The 16,166-nt window shown below is 43.8% G+C and overlaps 1 protein-coding gene across 11 annotated transcripts in view; it reads left to right on the forward strand.

The window, feature by feature from the left end:
* The window catches only part of EPHA5 (EPH receptor A5), a 422,435-nt gene that overhangs the window by 325,858 nt on the left and 80,411 nt on the right, over positions 1–16,166 (forward strand). For 8 of the 11 annotated variants that reach the window (XM_030565412.1, XM_030565416.1, XM_030565409.1 and 5 more), the window contains one exon: positions 1,141–1,296. In XM_030565412.1, coding sequence (XP_030421272.1) covers positions 1,141–1,296 — 156 coding nt within the window. Of the gene's footprint in view, positions 1–1,140; positions 1,301–7,215; positions 8,637–16,166 lie in introns of those variants that run through there. The other 3 variants (XM_030565410.1, XM_030565411.1, XM_030565418.1) reach the window with 2 other exon arrangements.

A 16,166-nucleotide genomic window follows, 5' to 3' on the forward strand; every position in this document is an offset into this window, starting at 1 on the left:
AAGCATGAGTTCCATCCCCAACTCACCTGGATGACTTTGCAGTCCTTTCACCCCACTGTGCCTCAGTTTCCCCATATGTAACATGGGAATAATGATACTGGTCTGCTGTTGAAAAGTGCTGTATAAGAGCTAGGGATTGTCATTTATATTGCAGTAGTACCTAGTGACCAACCAAGAATGGGACCTCACTGTGATAGACACAATACAAATAGTTCTGTTGACTTCAGTGGAACAACTCCCATGACCTAAGCTACTTGAATCATAGGCCAAGATTATTATAATTTTGTTTGTTTGTTTTAAATGAGTGCCTAAAGCCAACCTCCTGAATCCATGGCCTGATTTAATCAATTGCTGAAATCACTGGGAGTGCTGGGTGCTGAGCACTTTTTGAGAATCTTGTCCAAGTTTGCAGAATCAGGCATTTATATTCTAACCACAGTCTGGTTTCTCAGTACTGGGGAATATGATTTGTGTTTGCCTTCCTCCTCCTGACGTGCTTAGAAATAGATTTTGGCTTCTGGGATCTGGACTCTTTGATTTAGGAGAATGACAAAACTGAGGTCCTGAAGGTATGCAGTCTCGAGCAGTTTACTCCTAGGAGCCGGGACCACATAGAATGGCAGCCTCCTTACAAATGAGCAGTTCTACTGACAAGTGCTAACAGCATTGTTCTGCTGAGGCCTTCTCCTTTGTGCTCTGGAAAGCAAAAGAATGGTGCAAAGAGTAATGCTGCAGTGAATAATGCAAACAGATAAAGAGGCAGGTTGTGATCTGTGCAAATTCTTGCTTATCTGGTCCTCTGTGATGCTTTCATCTCTTCTTTTTGCTGGTAAAATAGTTTAAAGAGCAGGATTTTCAAAAGCTTTCAGCGTCGGCCTAAGTGCTCACACCAAAGTCAATGGGAAAACTCCGATTGACAGGAGTATTTAGACTACCCTTGGTACCCTTACTCATATTGAGCAATACTTACTCCCATGTGTAAGTAAGCAGACTAATGCAACTGATTCTATGATTAAGCAACTCTTGATGTAATTAAGGGCACAAGTATCTGGTTTATCTAGGAAAGTGCAATCTAAAAACATTGTAAGTGAATTAGTGGAGTTGGGTACATCTTCAAACTGACCTTTTTGTTTGTTTTAGAGTGTCAAATTTATTAGTAGAGCATAGCCCCTTGGGAAGTGGTGCCTACAGATCCGTAGGTGAATGGCTGGAAGCCATCAAAATGGGACGGTACACGGAGATCTTCATGGAAAACGGATACAGTTCAATGGATGCCGTGGCTCAGGTGACCTTGGAGTGAGTAGTTTTCTGATCGTTTTCACCGGCTTTGTTGTAGTTGGGGAGAAGACACGTTGATTTAAATGTAGTAGAGAGATCTGGGGGAGGGGAAAAGAAAAAGGGGAGCAATTAACTGTTGTGCGCAGTCAGCAGTTTCCAAGGAAGCTTCGTCTTTTATAGCCTGTGTCGATGATAACAAATGCATGAGAGGGTTGAACGTACGGTCACTGTGCTTGCAGCCAATACCTTGGCTCCTTTACTGAAATAAATTTACACTTGAGTTTGAATAACTGACAAACCATTCTCTGGCATAATAGCAATGGGATTATTATGGGTTGCTATTTTTTTTTTAAAGTTCTGTTGCTGGCACAGTTTTATGCAAGTAAATATAGTGGGGCAAAAATGTCCTCTCGCTGAGTGTGCTTTCACACTGGTATGACTGGCTGCAGCGGAGTTCCCCCTCACTTACACCACTGTGAGTGGGGAGTCAGGCACAGGAAGTGATGTCATAGCATATGATTTTTACCTAGAAAAGATACAAATAAATTTAGGTACAATTGATATGGCTGATTTTGCAACAGTGACAAACTGAGAAACATCAGTCAAATCTAGATCTGTGTAATAAATGCCCACAGCTGGATTCTGAGTTCTGAATCCTGGTGGTGTAAAGAGGATTTAAATTGGCCATAAATTACATTTAAACTGCCAGAGGCCTTAGTGTAAATATGAATCAGACCCAGAATGTGCATGAAAAACATCCAGTCCAAAACATAGCTGTTAGTAGAAGAATTAGGATCATTTTGATCATTAACTGTACTTCTGTATCGTATATAATGTTGCAAGGACAACTCAGATCCTACACTAGAGCCCAGCCCGAAGCTCAACTCCCGCAGGAGGAGTCAGCTTCTTCTGAGGGCAGAACTCTATCTCCACCATGCAGAATTAGGCTCTGGGTGAACAGTTTTGGGGACCTTTTATGTGTGCATGTGTATATTCTTCTGCGATCAGCCTGATTGGCTCAGACTGAATCCACAGCACTACAGTCATGTGGTAAATGCCTTAGGGCTATTGGTGAACTGTGTGCTGTTTTTTTAAATGGCGTGTATTGTTTGTGTAATAATGTCTATGCCTTATCCTGTCACTTATTCAAACTGAGCGTAGAGAGTGTGTTTCCAGCGGGATTAAATTGAAGTCAGGTTATCACAGATGTTGAATTAGAATGTAAAGGAATATGACCCCTTGTGATCCAGGGGTGTGTGTATACACACACACACGCGCGCACACACACACACACACACTCTCTCTCTTTCTCTCTCTCTCTCTCTCTTGCTGCCGGCCAATATGCCTATTGCATCAATTTAAAATAAAATAAAAACCCTGCTTTCCCAGAACCTTAACGTTTTTCCTACCCTGCAGCAAGGGAGTCACTTTGTCATAGGAACTCAGTTTTGCTCAGTGGAATTCACCCCACAGGGTAGAAAATCCCCCCACAGTGCTCTTAACATTAAAGAGCAGAGGTCAAAATGTATCAGCGCCTCTTCTCTCACTCAGGCCCTACTTGCCATGTCCACAGTCCTAACATTCCTCACCACCCCTGCAATCTCGAACCCCAGTCCTGTAAGCATGCTCCTGTTTAACTTCGTGCACTGTGAGGTAGCATCAGCATCTTATTTTTGATTATTTGTATTTCCGGAGCACCTTAGGAACCTCAGTCCAGGATCAGGTGCAGGGGATGGGACTAGATCACGTCCTGATGTCCCTTTCAGCCTGATATTTCTATGCTTCTGTGATGATTTTGTTGTGCCCAGCACCGCACAGACATAGATCAAAGACTACAGTTCCTGCCCCGGAGAGCTCACAATCTACATGGCAGAGGGGACATGCCAAGAGCACCAGACAGAAATAGGGTTGGGGAAGGATGACTAGAGCTGAGCAGAAAAGTGGAAGCTGCTAGGATTATTCCCAATGCTTAAAGTTTAGCACATGCCTAAGAAGTCCAGGTGTGGTGGTTTGCCCACTGACTAAACCCACAATCCCAAGATACTCCACTCTCACCGTCCCTGCCTTCCACCACTCATCATGTTAAGTTCTTCCATATTTCTTCAACATCGTGTCATATGAAATGGATGTAAAACCACACCCCACACTGGTTTGTATTTGCACCTAATCAGGGTTTAATTCATCAGAAATATTTGATCACTGCTACATGATTACATGGTTATGGCCCATCCCAACATATATTAAAATGAAAGAGGTAGATAGTTCTCCACCCAAAAGGAATTATTTATAAATATAAAATCAACAAAGTAAATGAAGCCTGCTTATTTTTTCTTTGATGACCAGTGACCCCACTCTATGTCTCTGTCCTCCCAAGTTCTCTGTGCTGTTTCCCCATGTCTTTTTCGCTTCCCCCCGGCTGCATGTAGGCGGCCAGCTTCTAAGACTGGATTGTGCATCCTTGAAGCCAATGGGAGTTTTGCAAAGACTTCACTGAGTTCAGGATCTACCCCTAGAGCTGATTAGAAGACATATTTCATTTTACATGAAATATGGCAAAGCAAGAGATTTTTTTTAAAATTGTTTTGTGGAATTTTTCATCAAAAGCCTGTGATGTTTTCACTCAGGTGGAAATTTCCTCACAAAATCCCATTGTGCCAAAATGTCATTATTTTCATGGAGAAAAGTTACTGTGGATCATTTTCACCCTGCTCCATCATTTGCCATCACAGGGTCCCAACTTCCTGCATTGTTTCCTCTCTACTTCTTACTGCACGTGGTGTTTTCCTGCTTATACCCATCCTTTCATTTTGTGATTGCTGTCTCCTGTGATTGCTTTCTCCTTTCCTTTCTTGTATTTCCTTTCACCTCTTCTCCTTTGTCTTTTTTTCTCCCTTCCTCTTTCACTTCTTTCCCTCTGAGTTTGTTCCCTTTCTTGTTCTCCACTTACCCCCTCTTCCACTTTTCCTTTCCCCTCCTTCCTGCTTCAGTTTCCTCCTTGCCTCCCTCTACCAATCTCCTGCTGCTTCCCCAGCCTTTCCTCCTCCTGGTTCAGCTCCTCCATTCCGTTCCTCTGCCCTGCTCCACTTCACTGCTGCTGCAAACAGAGGTGCCAGAAATTAACAAGATCTATGGAGCGCTGTTGCTTTAATGGATCTCACAGACACCTTGTTAAATTCATTAGCTGTGCTGCCCGTGCATGTAGCAGAGCAGCACGGGACACAGAAGTAGAGGTTAGAAGATTATGCCAGGGGATCAGATAGATGCAAACCAGCCCTGTCCAACCCCCGAGTAAAGAACATCTGATGCTTCATGGATAACTCTGGAAAATGTTCCACTGTGGCCGCAGCCTTTATCTCCAATATTCCTGTGCTTCTCTCTTCTCGTTCCTGAAAATGTTTATGTGAAAACAGGCCCTGTGGGTGAAATTCTCTTCTGCATCAGGTAGGGTGACCAAATGTCCCAATTTTATAGGGACAGTCCCGATTCTGGGGGCTTTTTCTTATATAGGTGCCTATTACCCCCCACCCTCTTCCCAATTTTTCACACTTGCTGTCTGGTCACCGTAGCACCAGGATTTGCTTGGAATATGGAGGCTGGGGAAAACAATTGTGACTCCCTGATACACTGACCTGATCTGCCCTGGGAAGTCCCTCACTGAGTTTATAGCAAGCTTGGAAATGCTCTAAACTCTGCCTGCTGGTAACAGTATCCTAGGGCCCCATACCAACACTGTGTTGGGATGGGACAGTATCAGGGTCTGTTGTCCCTTTACTAGCACTGCCACAATGAGTTACTGCTCAGCTGGCCAAATCTAGCTGCCTTGAAATCCCTTCACAACCCCAAAGCAATGCGAAGAGGTTGGAACCCCAGAGAGTATCGCAGGCTTTTTAATTCTATTTTCCTGTGTTTGACTTTTTAAACTGAAAAGAAAGATCCATGTTATATTCTGAAGTCGTGTTTTTGTAAATAGCAACTACTTGGCCATTCTTCCAAACTGTAATGATATATTTCAAACTATATCCACACTGCTCCCCCATATATTCTTTAAAGACCTTAAATTAGGCGTTCTCAAACTGGGGGTCGTGACCCCTCAGGCGGTCAGGAGGTTATTACATGGGGGGTCGCGATCAGTCTCCAGCCCAAACACCGCTTCACCTCCAGTATTTATAATAGGGTTAAATATTTGTTAAAGTGTTTTTAATGTATAAGGGGGGGTCGCACACAGAGGCTTGCTGTGTGAAAGGAGTCCCCCAGTACAAAAGTTTGAGAACCACTGCCTTAAACAAAACAACGAGCCCTTTCTCACACATGTAATTCCAATGAAGTCAATGAGACTATGTGCCCGATCGATTGCTAACCAATGTGAATAAGGCTTACACAACGGAGCCCTAAGAAATACCCATATAATGTACTCTTCATTAAAATCAATGGGGAGTTTCCTTTAAAATTGAGTTGCATACTATTTCTATGCTTAGTTTCCATAAATCACATCATCAGCTGGTATAAATCGGTAAAGGTCCCATGACTTCAGTGTGACTACACCAGTTTATGCCTGCTCGGGATCAGGCCCTATCAAGGTATTTTTGTGAGCAAATAAAAGACAGAGAATCTAGGTGCTCCCACAGGTCAGGCTGGGTTCTGAGACAGCTTCTGCCATTGTACAATCTCACTTTACAGTTAGAACACAGGCTACCTTGGTTTGGTTAGATAATCTGCACTCAAGTCAAGGGTGTTCATGAGAAAATTATAACAGGCTAATTGGAAAAAAAAAACAAAAACAAAGCAAAACTCTGTGATATCCTTTATATATGTTAAAAACACAGATGGCCAGGTCCTCAGCTGATGTCAATTAGCAAATCTCCATTGACTTTAATAGTCCAAAATGAAAATGGTCAAAGACTGAGGTTAGATCCACGGCTGGTGTAAACCAGCATTACTCCTTTGAAGTCAACAAAGCTAGACTGAATGACACCAACTGAGGATCTGAGACGTTGTTTCTCAAATAAGGAAAGAAATGCTTTTCTGGCTACTAATGTGGATCCATCCTACAATTCTATAGGTTCTTTAATTGCTATTAGGAAAAAAAATGAACCTGGGAACACACAGCATTCTTTACTGGTTAAAAAGGTTATTTTTTTTTCATAAAAGGGGACAACATAATATTTTGTACAGTGCAAATAAGAATTCAGGTTCAATGTTACACGTCATTGTCAATATAGGCAATTGTTCAATATATTCCAGAGCTGGGACTTGGGGGGATCAGGTAAAAACAAGAGCATTTGTAAGTAGTTTTCATTTCCCAAATTGCACCAGTAAAACATCCTTTGAAATACAGAGGTCTTCTCCAAACACTATCTAAGATTGTAGATGCAAAATTCAACCTGTATGGTGACAGAGGTGAAGGTTAGATAGAAGAGAGCTGGACCATCCTGGCCCAATAATACAGAATAATATAATGAATGTGAAATAAAGAGAACTGTTCTACATTCCACCTGAAAAATTATATTAAGCCCTCTCAAAGACTACAACCAAAATTTTTGAAAGTGACTAGTGAGTTTGGGTGCCCAACTAGAGTCATCTTAAACGGGTCTGATTTTCAAAGAGCAGCTGCTCAGAGCTTTCTGAAAACTAGATCTCATTAAGACATCACAAGTTGGACACCCAAAAATGGAGGCCCCTGAAATCACTGGTTACTTTTGAAAATCCTGTTCTGTCCTCTCACCAATCAAATAAAAATCTCAACTACCACCAATGGCAGGTTCAAATGAATGTATGTGTCCCAGAAATGACTCCCTGGTAGCAACAAATGGAAAATTAAAAACCAAAACGCTAATGTGAATATCGCCCCAAGTCCCGAGCTCTGCCTGCTTAAGCAAAGACCTGAAAATGAATGTGTTCAAAGAATGATGTCTACATTTAGTTCTAATTCTTGCAAAGGGATGAATCACCTTGTGAAAGGTGGAGCGTCACCCACCAGCTCTTGTTTCCGAATGGATATCAGACTTGAAAGAAACTGTGTGGATTGGAGAAGGCCTGCTCTTTAAACTTGTGGACCAGCTAGTGACTTTGAGTGTGTCTGGAGCTCTTTCATTACACAACAAGAATAACCTGACCAGGACAACACTCAAGAATAGATAGACCATGACTTGACTCTCAATCTGGCACTTGATCGGACCTATTACTAATGAAATGTGGACTACTATCCCATATTTTTTGAAAAAATCTGTATTTACTGAATCTCAGGACACCTGGGGGGTTGTTATTAATTGAACAGCTATGAATATTTGTAATGATGTGTTGTGTTGCTTTGCATTGTAATTTTTCTTATACAATAAAATTAATTATTAATTTTTTAAAAAAATAATTTGAATGACAAATATTCAAGGATTCACCTGCTCTTGCTGCTTGTTCTTATCCTAAAACCCCAATCCTCAGTTTGTGACATCACGGTTATTTCCAGAGGAACCAGCTCTGACCTTGTGATGATTCAGGGAGGGAATAATGAACAAGAGCAAATGAACTCTTAAAAAAACAAAGATGCTTATTTCATTCAAAAGTCTCTAGTAAGTGGGTGCCTAATTCCCTTAGATCCTCTGAAAATCGCAGCCTAAGGAACCGATCCATACACTCTCACTCAAGTTATATGGTACCTGGAGCAGTGCCATTGATTCCATAGGACTAAGGTACCACACAACCTGAGTAAGAATGGCAGAATCTGGCCCTGAAATGGGAAATGGAAAACAGCTGATTTATGCAGCCAGGTTGTGAGATGCTGGGTGCCGAACATTTCTGGAAATCTGCCTTCTTTACTTAGTTGCTTAAATGGAAGCTTAGCCCTTTTGCCTTGAATTTGAAAATCTGGTCCATGGTGTATAAGCAGAACTGTCACTGAATAAAGTGTTTTAAAGATTTTTCTTGCCCAATCTTTAAGGATAAGAATTCGGTTAATGGAAGTATAAGCTATAGCACAGTGAAAGAGACCACCGCATTGTCCCGAACTATGTTTGGAGCTGAGCTTTCAGGACAGTGTCTATTCCTGAAGCACATGCCATCTGTGGTGATGTAAGGAAGGAGCTCCATGGAAAGAGCTAAGGACAAAACAGCAATTTTTGCTCTGATTTCATTGGCTTTGGTCTGTTGATGTCAGATCATTAACACAGCTGTAGCACACAGCTTTGAACTCATGTTTATTTTCATTTTCAACTATAGACCAAAGAAAGGAAACGAAGAAAGAGAGAACTCCTAACGGTGTAGACATGGCAGCTGCATTGATACTCTGGGGCACCTATTTTAACAAATGGAGGCTCAATGCCTTTGCGCTTGCACAGATTCTTAGATTCATAGATTCTAGGACTGGAAGGGACCTCGAAAGGTCATTGAGTCCAGTCCCCTGCCCTCATGGCAGGACCAAACACTGTCTCGACCATCCCGGATAGACATTTATCTAACCTACTCTTAAATATCTCCAGAGATGGAGATTCCGCAACCTCCCTAGGCAATTTATTCCAGTGTTTAACTACCCTGACAGTTAGGAACTTTTTCCTAATGTTCAGCCTAAACCTCCCTTGCTGCACCCTCAATCCCCAGGATCCTGTGTGCCATTCCTGCACACAAGTGAATAACTTGATTTGCAAATGGTTAGGCAGCCATTTTTACACATTCAATTGCCTGATGCCTGTGCCCAGTGGTGGGCGCCTGGGTGAGTAGGGGAGAAGATGAAGTATCTTTTAAAGATTTGGGGAAATATTTTCAAAAAATGACTCAGTTCCATTTTCAAAAGCGACTTAGATCCTTAGGAACTCAGAAGAGCCTAACTCATTTATGAAAATGGGACTTTTAGGATATGTCTACACTGCAATAAAAAACCTGCAGCACCATGTCTCAGAACCCAGGTCAATTGACTCAAACTCCTGGGGCTTGGGCTGCAGGGCTAAAAATTGCCATCTAGATGTTTACACTCAGACTGGAGCCCAGGTGCAAGTCCCTGCCCCCCACAGGGTTTCAGATCCTAGTCTTCAGCCTGAGCCTGAATATCTACACTGCAATTTTTAACCCCCAAGCCAGATGACCCAGGCCAGCCTCAGCTGTGCCACAGATCTTGTATCACACTGCAGAGATACCTCTAGGCTTCTTAGGCCTTGTCTATACTTTAAATGCTACAGCAGTGCCATTGCAACTACGCCACTGTAGTGCTCCAGTGTCGACAATACCTGTGCCAATGGGAGGGGTTCTCCCATCACCGTAGGTAGTCCACCTCCCTGAGAGATGGTAGCTAAGTCAATGGAAGAATTCTTCTGTCAATCCAGGGTTGTCTACACTGGAGGTTATGTCGATATAGATACATCTCACAGGGGTGTGGATTTTTCACGTTCCTGAGAGATGTAACTATGGTGATGGAAGTTCATAGTGTAGACCAACCCTTAGGTGCTTTTGAGAACATCGCCACTTGCCTTGTAATGTACAAGGCAACATTAAATAAGTCACGGATGTTCTTCGAGTGATGGTCCCTATTGTATTCCACTGAGGATTTACGCATGTACAGCATGAGTCCAGAGCTGGAGAATTTGTAAGTAGTGGTGTCTGTTGGTCTGCACATGAGCCCTTGCTTCACCTCATTGTTTCATCTGAGGTAATAAAGAGAGGAGTGGACCGACTGCATTTCCAGTTCCTTCTCACTGATACATGGTCCAAGTCGGAGCTGCTAGTGTCCTCTTATCTCTGACAAACCCAGTTTGTAGTTAGTTTTCTAGTTTTTGCTGTTTTTAAAATAATTTAGTTTTTAGTAGCAGTTTTAGTAGAAGGGAGGCCATTGGGGAATTTGTTTACTAGTTCTCCCTGGGGTCAGAGTTTCTTTTCTCTCCCCATCCCTCCCCCCCAATTCCTTCCTGGTGTAAGCAGTAATGGAATGGTGCAGACAGCAACAGCCACACTCCACCCCATCAGATAAGGAGGGCAAATGCTTAAACTTTCTGGGACGCAAAGTCTTCCCTCTAGACTTCAACTTTGAATTTCAAAGTACCAGGCCTTGCTGGCTAAATATGACTTCCTCAACTACAGACAGTTGGAGAACTTTACTGAAAAGCTGCCTCAGCAAGATCAAATGTGTTTCCAGTCTATCCTGGAGGAGGGCAAACTGGTGGCAAACCACTGCAGTTGGCTGTAGATGATGTGGATACCTAGTTGTGTTCTATAGCCATGGGCATTGTCATGCAGAAGGAATCCTGGCTGCCCTCATCCCGTTTCCCCATAGAGGTGCAAAATACCATTGAGGATCTTCCTTTCAATCATAGAATATCAGGGTTGGAAGGGACCTCAGGAGGTCATCTAGTCCAACCCCCTGCTCAAAGCAGGACCAACCCCAACTAAATCATCCCAGCCAGGGCTTTGTCAAGCCTGACCTTAAAAACCTCTAAGGAAGGAGATTCCACCACCTCCCTAGGGAACCCATTCCAGTGCTTCACCACCCTCCTAGTGAAAAAGTTTTTCCTAATATCCAACCTAAATATCCCGCACTGCAACTTGAGACCATTACTCCTTGTTCTGACATCTGCTACCACTGAGAACAGTCTAGATCCATCCTCTTTGGAACCCACCTTCAGGTAGTTGAAAGCAGCCATCAAATCCCCCCTCATTCTTCTCTTCTGCAGACTAAACAATCCCAGTTCCCTCAGCATCTCCTCATAAGTCATGTGCTCCAGCCCCCTAATCATTTTTGTTGCCCTCTGCTGGACTCTTTCCAATTTTTCCACATCCTTCTTGTAGTATGGAGCCCGAAACTGGACATGAGTCACACCGATTTAATCTGAAGACCCATGATTCCCTCCACTCCCTCAAGGATTTCAGAGCCACACTTCAATTGCTGGGTATCCATACATCTGCATTCAACAGAAATTCTACCACTTGCCACATACTCATTGGATCAGGACTCCCCAGTTCTTCCATCAAAGACCATACTCATCTCCTCATAAAAGCCAAAAGACCCAACAATCCCGGTCTCCAGACTCCCCTTCACAGTCTTCATCATCTCATGTTAAATCCTCTGAGAAACGATATTTCTGAAAGCTGCTAGAAAGCCATCAACCACCATGCAACAAACGCATGGAACAAACACTGTCATGCAACAAACCCATCCCCTTTGGTGGTCACCTTGCTCTCTTTTTACCAGCTTCAGGAGCAATAACAATGGACAAGTGGGTCCTGGATATCATCCGCTATGGCTAAACAATCAAGTTCACCATGCTACCTCATCCACATCCTCTACCCCAATCCCTTTTCAGGGACCACTCTCACGGCAGCATCTTTGCTCTAGAAGTAGGTTCCTTACTACAAACGGGAGCAATAGAGTGTGTTCCTCCAGCTATCAGGGAACAGATTCTATTCAACTTACTTCCTCGTACCCAAGAAGAAGGGCAGGTGGAGACCAATCCTGGATCTACCATCACCTCAGCCGCTTCATCCACAACCCCAACTTTCATATAGTCACTTTAGAGGCCATCATACCATCACTAGAAAAAAGGCATATGGTTTATGACTCTCAGTATGTGGGCCACCTGTTTTCATATAGACATACATCCACCACACAAAAGATTCCTGAGTTTCATCTTGGGTCCTTAGCATTTTCAGGGTCCGTTTGGACTCACTACTACTCACTGGGTCTTCAGCAAAGTTTTCTCTGTAGTGGCAGTTCATCTCAGGCACTCCAGGGTATTTATTTTTTCCTATTTCAACAACTGGTTACTAGCAGCATGATCCAGACGAAACTCGAATCTAGACCTCCAGGTTGCTCAGATTCCTTTCTTTCCTGGGAGCCAAATGTCAAGAAATCACCTTTTGATTCCCACACAGTCCTTGGACTTCATAGGAGCCTCCATCAATTCAGTCACAGCCTGAGCTTATCTATCAAGGGACAGATTCCAGATGCTGCAGGAACTCATTGACCAAGCAGTCAACAGTCTGTCCCAGTCAGGACTTGCTAATCCCTCCCTGACCACATAACAGCCTGCACATACATCACTGCCTTCGCTCACCTCCAACTTCACTTCTTACGGATGTGGCTTGAGCATGTTTACTCACCTACGTGATGTGCCATGGACCTTATGCTGTCAGTCACTCCATGAAGTGCTATCTTCCTTCCAGTAATGGACCCCGGAAGGTCTGCATAGGAATCCCCTTCCTCTCATCCTCCCAGGACAGGACGATCCTCATGGATACACCCCTCAAAGGATCAGGAGCACACATAGGGGACCACATGATGCAAGGGACATGGACCCCATCGGGATTCCAGGATGTGCATCAACATTCTGGAACTCTGGGTGGTCTGAACATGTCAAGCATTTCTCCCATCCATTTGCTTCTATCATGTTTTTAGGAAGTTGGACAACACCACTACCATTTATTACATCAACAAACAAATTGGCACAAAGTTGACTACTCTGTGTGCGGAAGCAGTCAATCTCTGGGATTGGTGCATTGCCCATAAGATCCTGTTGTCAGCAACCTATTTTTCAGGGACTCAGAATGTGATTGCAGTCTCTCTCAGCGGAAGATTTGTCACCAAACAGGAGCTTCATGACTCCAGGCTAAATGACCTCTTCAGCTAATGGGGGTCTCCAACCAAAGACCTCTTTGCCTATCATGTCAACAAAAAATGCAGTACATACTGCTAAAGGCAGGGTGTCAGCATCCATTCTCAGGGCGATGCCTTCATCCTCCATTGGTCGGACCAGACCAGCTATGCCTTCCCCCCTCTTCTACTGCTCCCACAAGTCCTCCACAAGAACAGGTGGCAGAGAGCCACAGTTCTTCTGATCACCCCATTTTGGCCACTTCAGTTTTGGTTTCCCAACCTTCTCCACATGTCGGCCCATCCCCCACTCCCCTACCTGCTTTCCAGGAGCTGCTCATGCAGCACAAAGGCAAGATTAGACATCCCAATGCACAGATGTTTCACCTCAGAGCTTGGTGTTTGGAAGGGCATCTTCTCTAGAATGGGAGTATTCATCAGCAGTGCAAGACATCCTTTCGAGCTGCAGGAAAGAGACTAGTCAAGAATCCCAATTGGGCCAAGTGGAAACACATCACTTCCTGGGCCCAGCAGAAAGGGCTTTCCTTCGGGGAATTGGACATTCCTGTTCTTTTGGACTACCTCCTGTCCTGGAAGACATCAGGGCTCTCCATCAATTCTCTCAAGTGCCACATAACAGCCATCAGTGCCTTCCATTCTCCCATGAAAGGACACTCCATATTTACACAACCGTTGACTACCATATTTTGAAAAGGTCTCCACAGGACTTTCCCACCCAAACCACCTATCACTCCCCAGTGGAACCTCAACCTCATTTTATCAGCATTAATGAAACTGCCCATAGAGCTTCTGGCTTCATGCTCTATGTACCTCCTTTCCATGAAAGTCACCTACCTACTGGCTATTACTTTTGTAAGAGTGGTAGGTGAACTTGGGGCCATGATGGCAGATCCCCCTTTCACCATGTTTCACAAGGACAAAGTCTCCCTGCGGCTACATCCCAAGTTTCTACCAAAGATCATATCCTGATTTCTTGTCAACCAACCTATACACTTATCTTCTTTCTTTCCAAAGTTTCACGTGACACCTTCTGTCTGCAGGGCCTTGGCCTTGTACCTATAGAGGACAAAACCAGTCAGGAAGTCCCCTAGACTGTTGATTGCTATAACTGAGAAGATTAAGGGGCAGGCAATCTCCACACAGAGGATTTCCAAATGGATTTCGGGGTGTATTACACTCTACCAGTTGTCAGAACTGCAGCTACCCCTTGGCGTGAGAGCACATTCTGCAAGAGCCCAGGCATCAAATACAGGCACCCTCCACAATGTCTTGCTTCCAGTCCTATGCAGAGCAGCCATGTAGTGTTCGGTGAATACCTTTGCTTCATACTATGCCTTGGTGCAGAACTCTACAACGGATGCCTCATTTGGCTTGGCTGTCCCTCATTCAACTGTTTCATCCTCTTCCTTGCACTTTTCTCTGAATTAGGTACTGCTTGTCAATCACCTCAGTGGACTACAATAGAGACCATCATTCAAAGAAGAAGAGGAAGTTACTTACCTGTAACTGGAGGTTCGTCCAACATGTGTGGTCCCTATCTGTATTCCAGTCCCACCTTCCTTCCCCTCTGCTGTAGATCTGTTCGATTCGCAGTGGAGAAGGAATCATAGATGCGGTCAGTCCACCCTGCCCTTTATCGCTTCAGATGGAACCATGAGGTGAAGAAAAGGTGCATGCATAGACTAACGGACACAACTACTTTCAAATTCTCTGGCTCTGGATGCATGGGCACATGCATAAACCCTCTGTGGAATACAGATAGGGACTACACATCCCTCCAGTTACAGGTAAGTAACCCTTGTCTTCCCCTGCTCTGCCTTACTGCTGCCCTTCTTTATAACCTTTCAGATAGCTAGCACCCACTGGGGCACTAGGAAGGAAAACTTCCATAGAAGCTAAGGTGATTTGTAAAGATGAGCATGGACTGTTTTCTCCAAAGGGCTTGTGGCCACACCCTGTGCAGATGGAGGAGCACCATGACATCTCTCCCCTGCGCTGGTACCATCCACAATCATGTCCAATGGCTTCATATATAGCAGGATCAGGACCCTTCACTCCAATATTTGATTAATAAAGTAGATCCCCTGGTGACAGCTTATACTCCGAAAATGGAAACTTCTGTATTTTTCCCAGTCTCTCTCTCTGTCTCTCTCTTTCTCTCTCTTTTCAATCAAGAGGTATATTGGGTTATGGAGGGTATGTTATGGCAAGGGAAAAGAGCAGGGTAGTAAGTATCAAAAATTCTGGACTGGCTTTGGGAAGAGGAAACCAACTGCTACTCTAGTTTATGAGGGAGTTTTAATATTGGATTAATAGAATTGCATGTGGAATGCAAACACTCACTAGCGTTTCAGGCTGGTTGGTCGGCATTGCATGGCTGGAGCAGAGTGATACCATCAGAGAAACTATGAATGTGTTAAATATTTGGGGCCAGGTTTCCAGAAAAGTTAAGCTCCCATTTTAGGTACTTTTAAGTGAGGGGTCTGGATTTTCAAATGCACTCATCCCCCGACAGTTCCCATTGAAAAAAAAATGGGGGGAGGGTTATGAGCCTTTTTAAAAATCTGACCCTACCATCCTATTTCTGGTGTACATTACCAGCTGTGCTGTGTACTGAAAATAAATCACCTATTGCAATGGCATTCCCACCTGTTTCTTCATTATTAAGATTGCTATGTCGCTTGCTGAACCATTTTCACAATTCAGTGAAGGCCAAAATGAAAGGTCTGTCTCAGAAAAAGTTAAGACACTTTTGCAGCCGTTAAAAGTCCTTTGTTCCAAATAGCGAGCATGCAGTTGTGGTTCCCTGACCTCTGTCGCATGCAGGTTGTGACTTCCTTTATGCATCTCACGCACCAGCTAAAAGGTAGCAGTGTAACTAAACAAAGCGGGCTTGCTCCAACTCAAAAGGCTGAAAATTTGTCAGTCTGTGGAGGACAGATCTAGCTTTCCCTTGGACAGGATTACTTGTTAAAATACCCGTGTTAGTTCTGTTTGTTTTGTGTACAAAACAGTTTTTGAGATACAGTCTGATTATTGAGCACAGAATCCCTATTGTCAAAATAACTCTGCTCCCATTTAGGCACCTGAAGGAAGCAGCCAGATTTTGGGACCTGCTGGGTGCCGAGCAATTTGGAGAATCTGGCCCTCACAGTGATCAGTATTCTTCTCGAGGGAAGGGATTTTCAGAAGTTCCTGAGCACAATCCCAGTGATTTTCAGTGCTCCTAAATTACTTGGGCACTTTCGAAAATCCCACCCAATGTTCTCATGAAACTCCCATTGGCATCAATTGGAGTTATGTA

The sequence above is a fragment of the Gopherus evgoodei genome, chromosome 5, assembly GCF_007399415.2.
Source record: "Gopherus evgoodei ecotype Sinaloan lineage chromosome 5, rGopEvg1_v1.p, whole genome shotgun sequence".
Taxonomy (NCBI): Eukaryota; Metazoa; Chordata; order Testudines; family Testudinidae; genus Gopherus; species Gopherus evgoodei.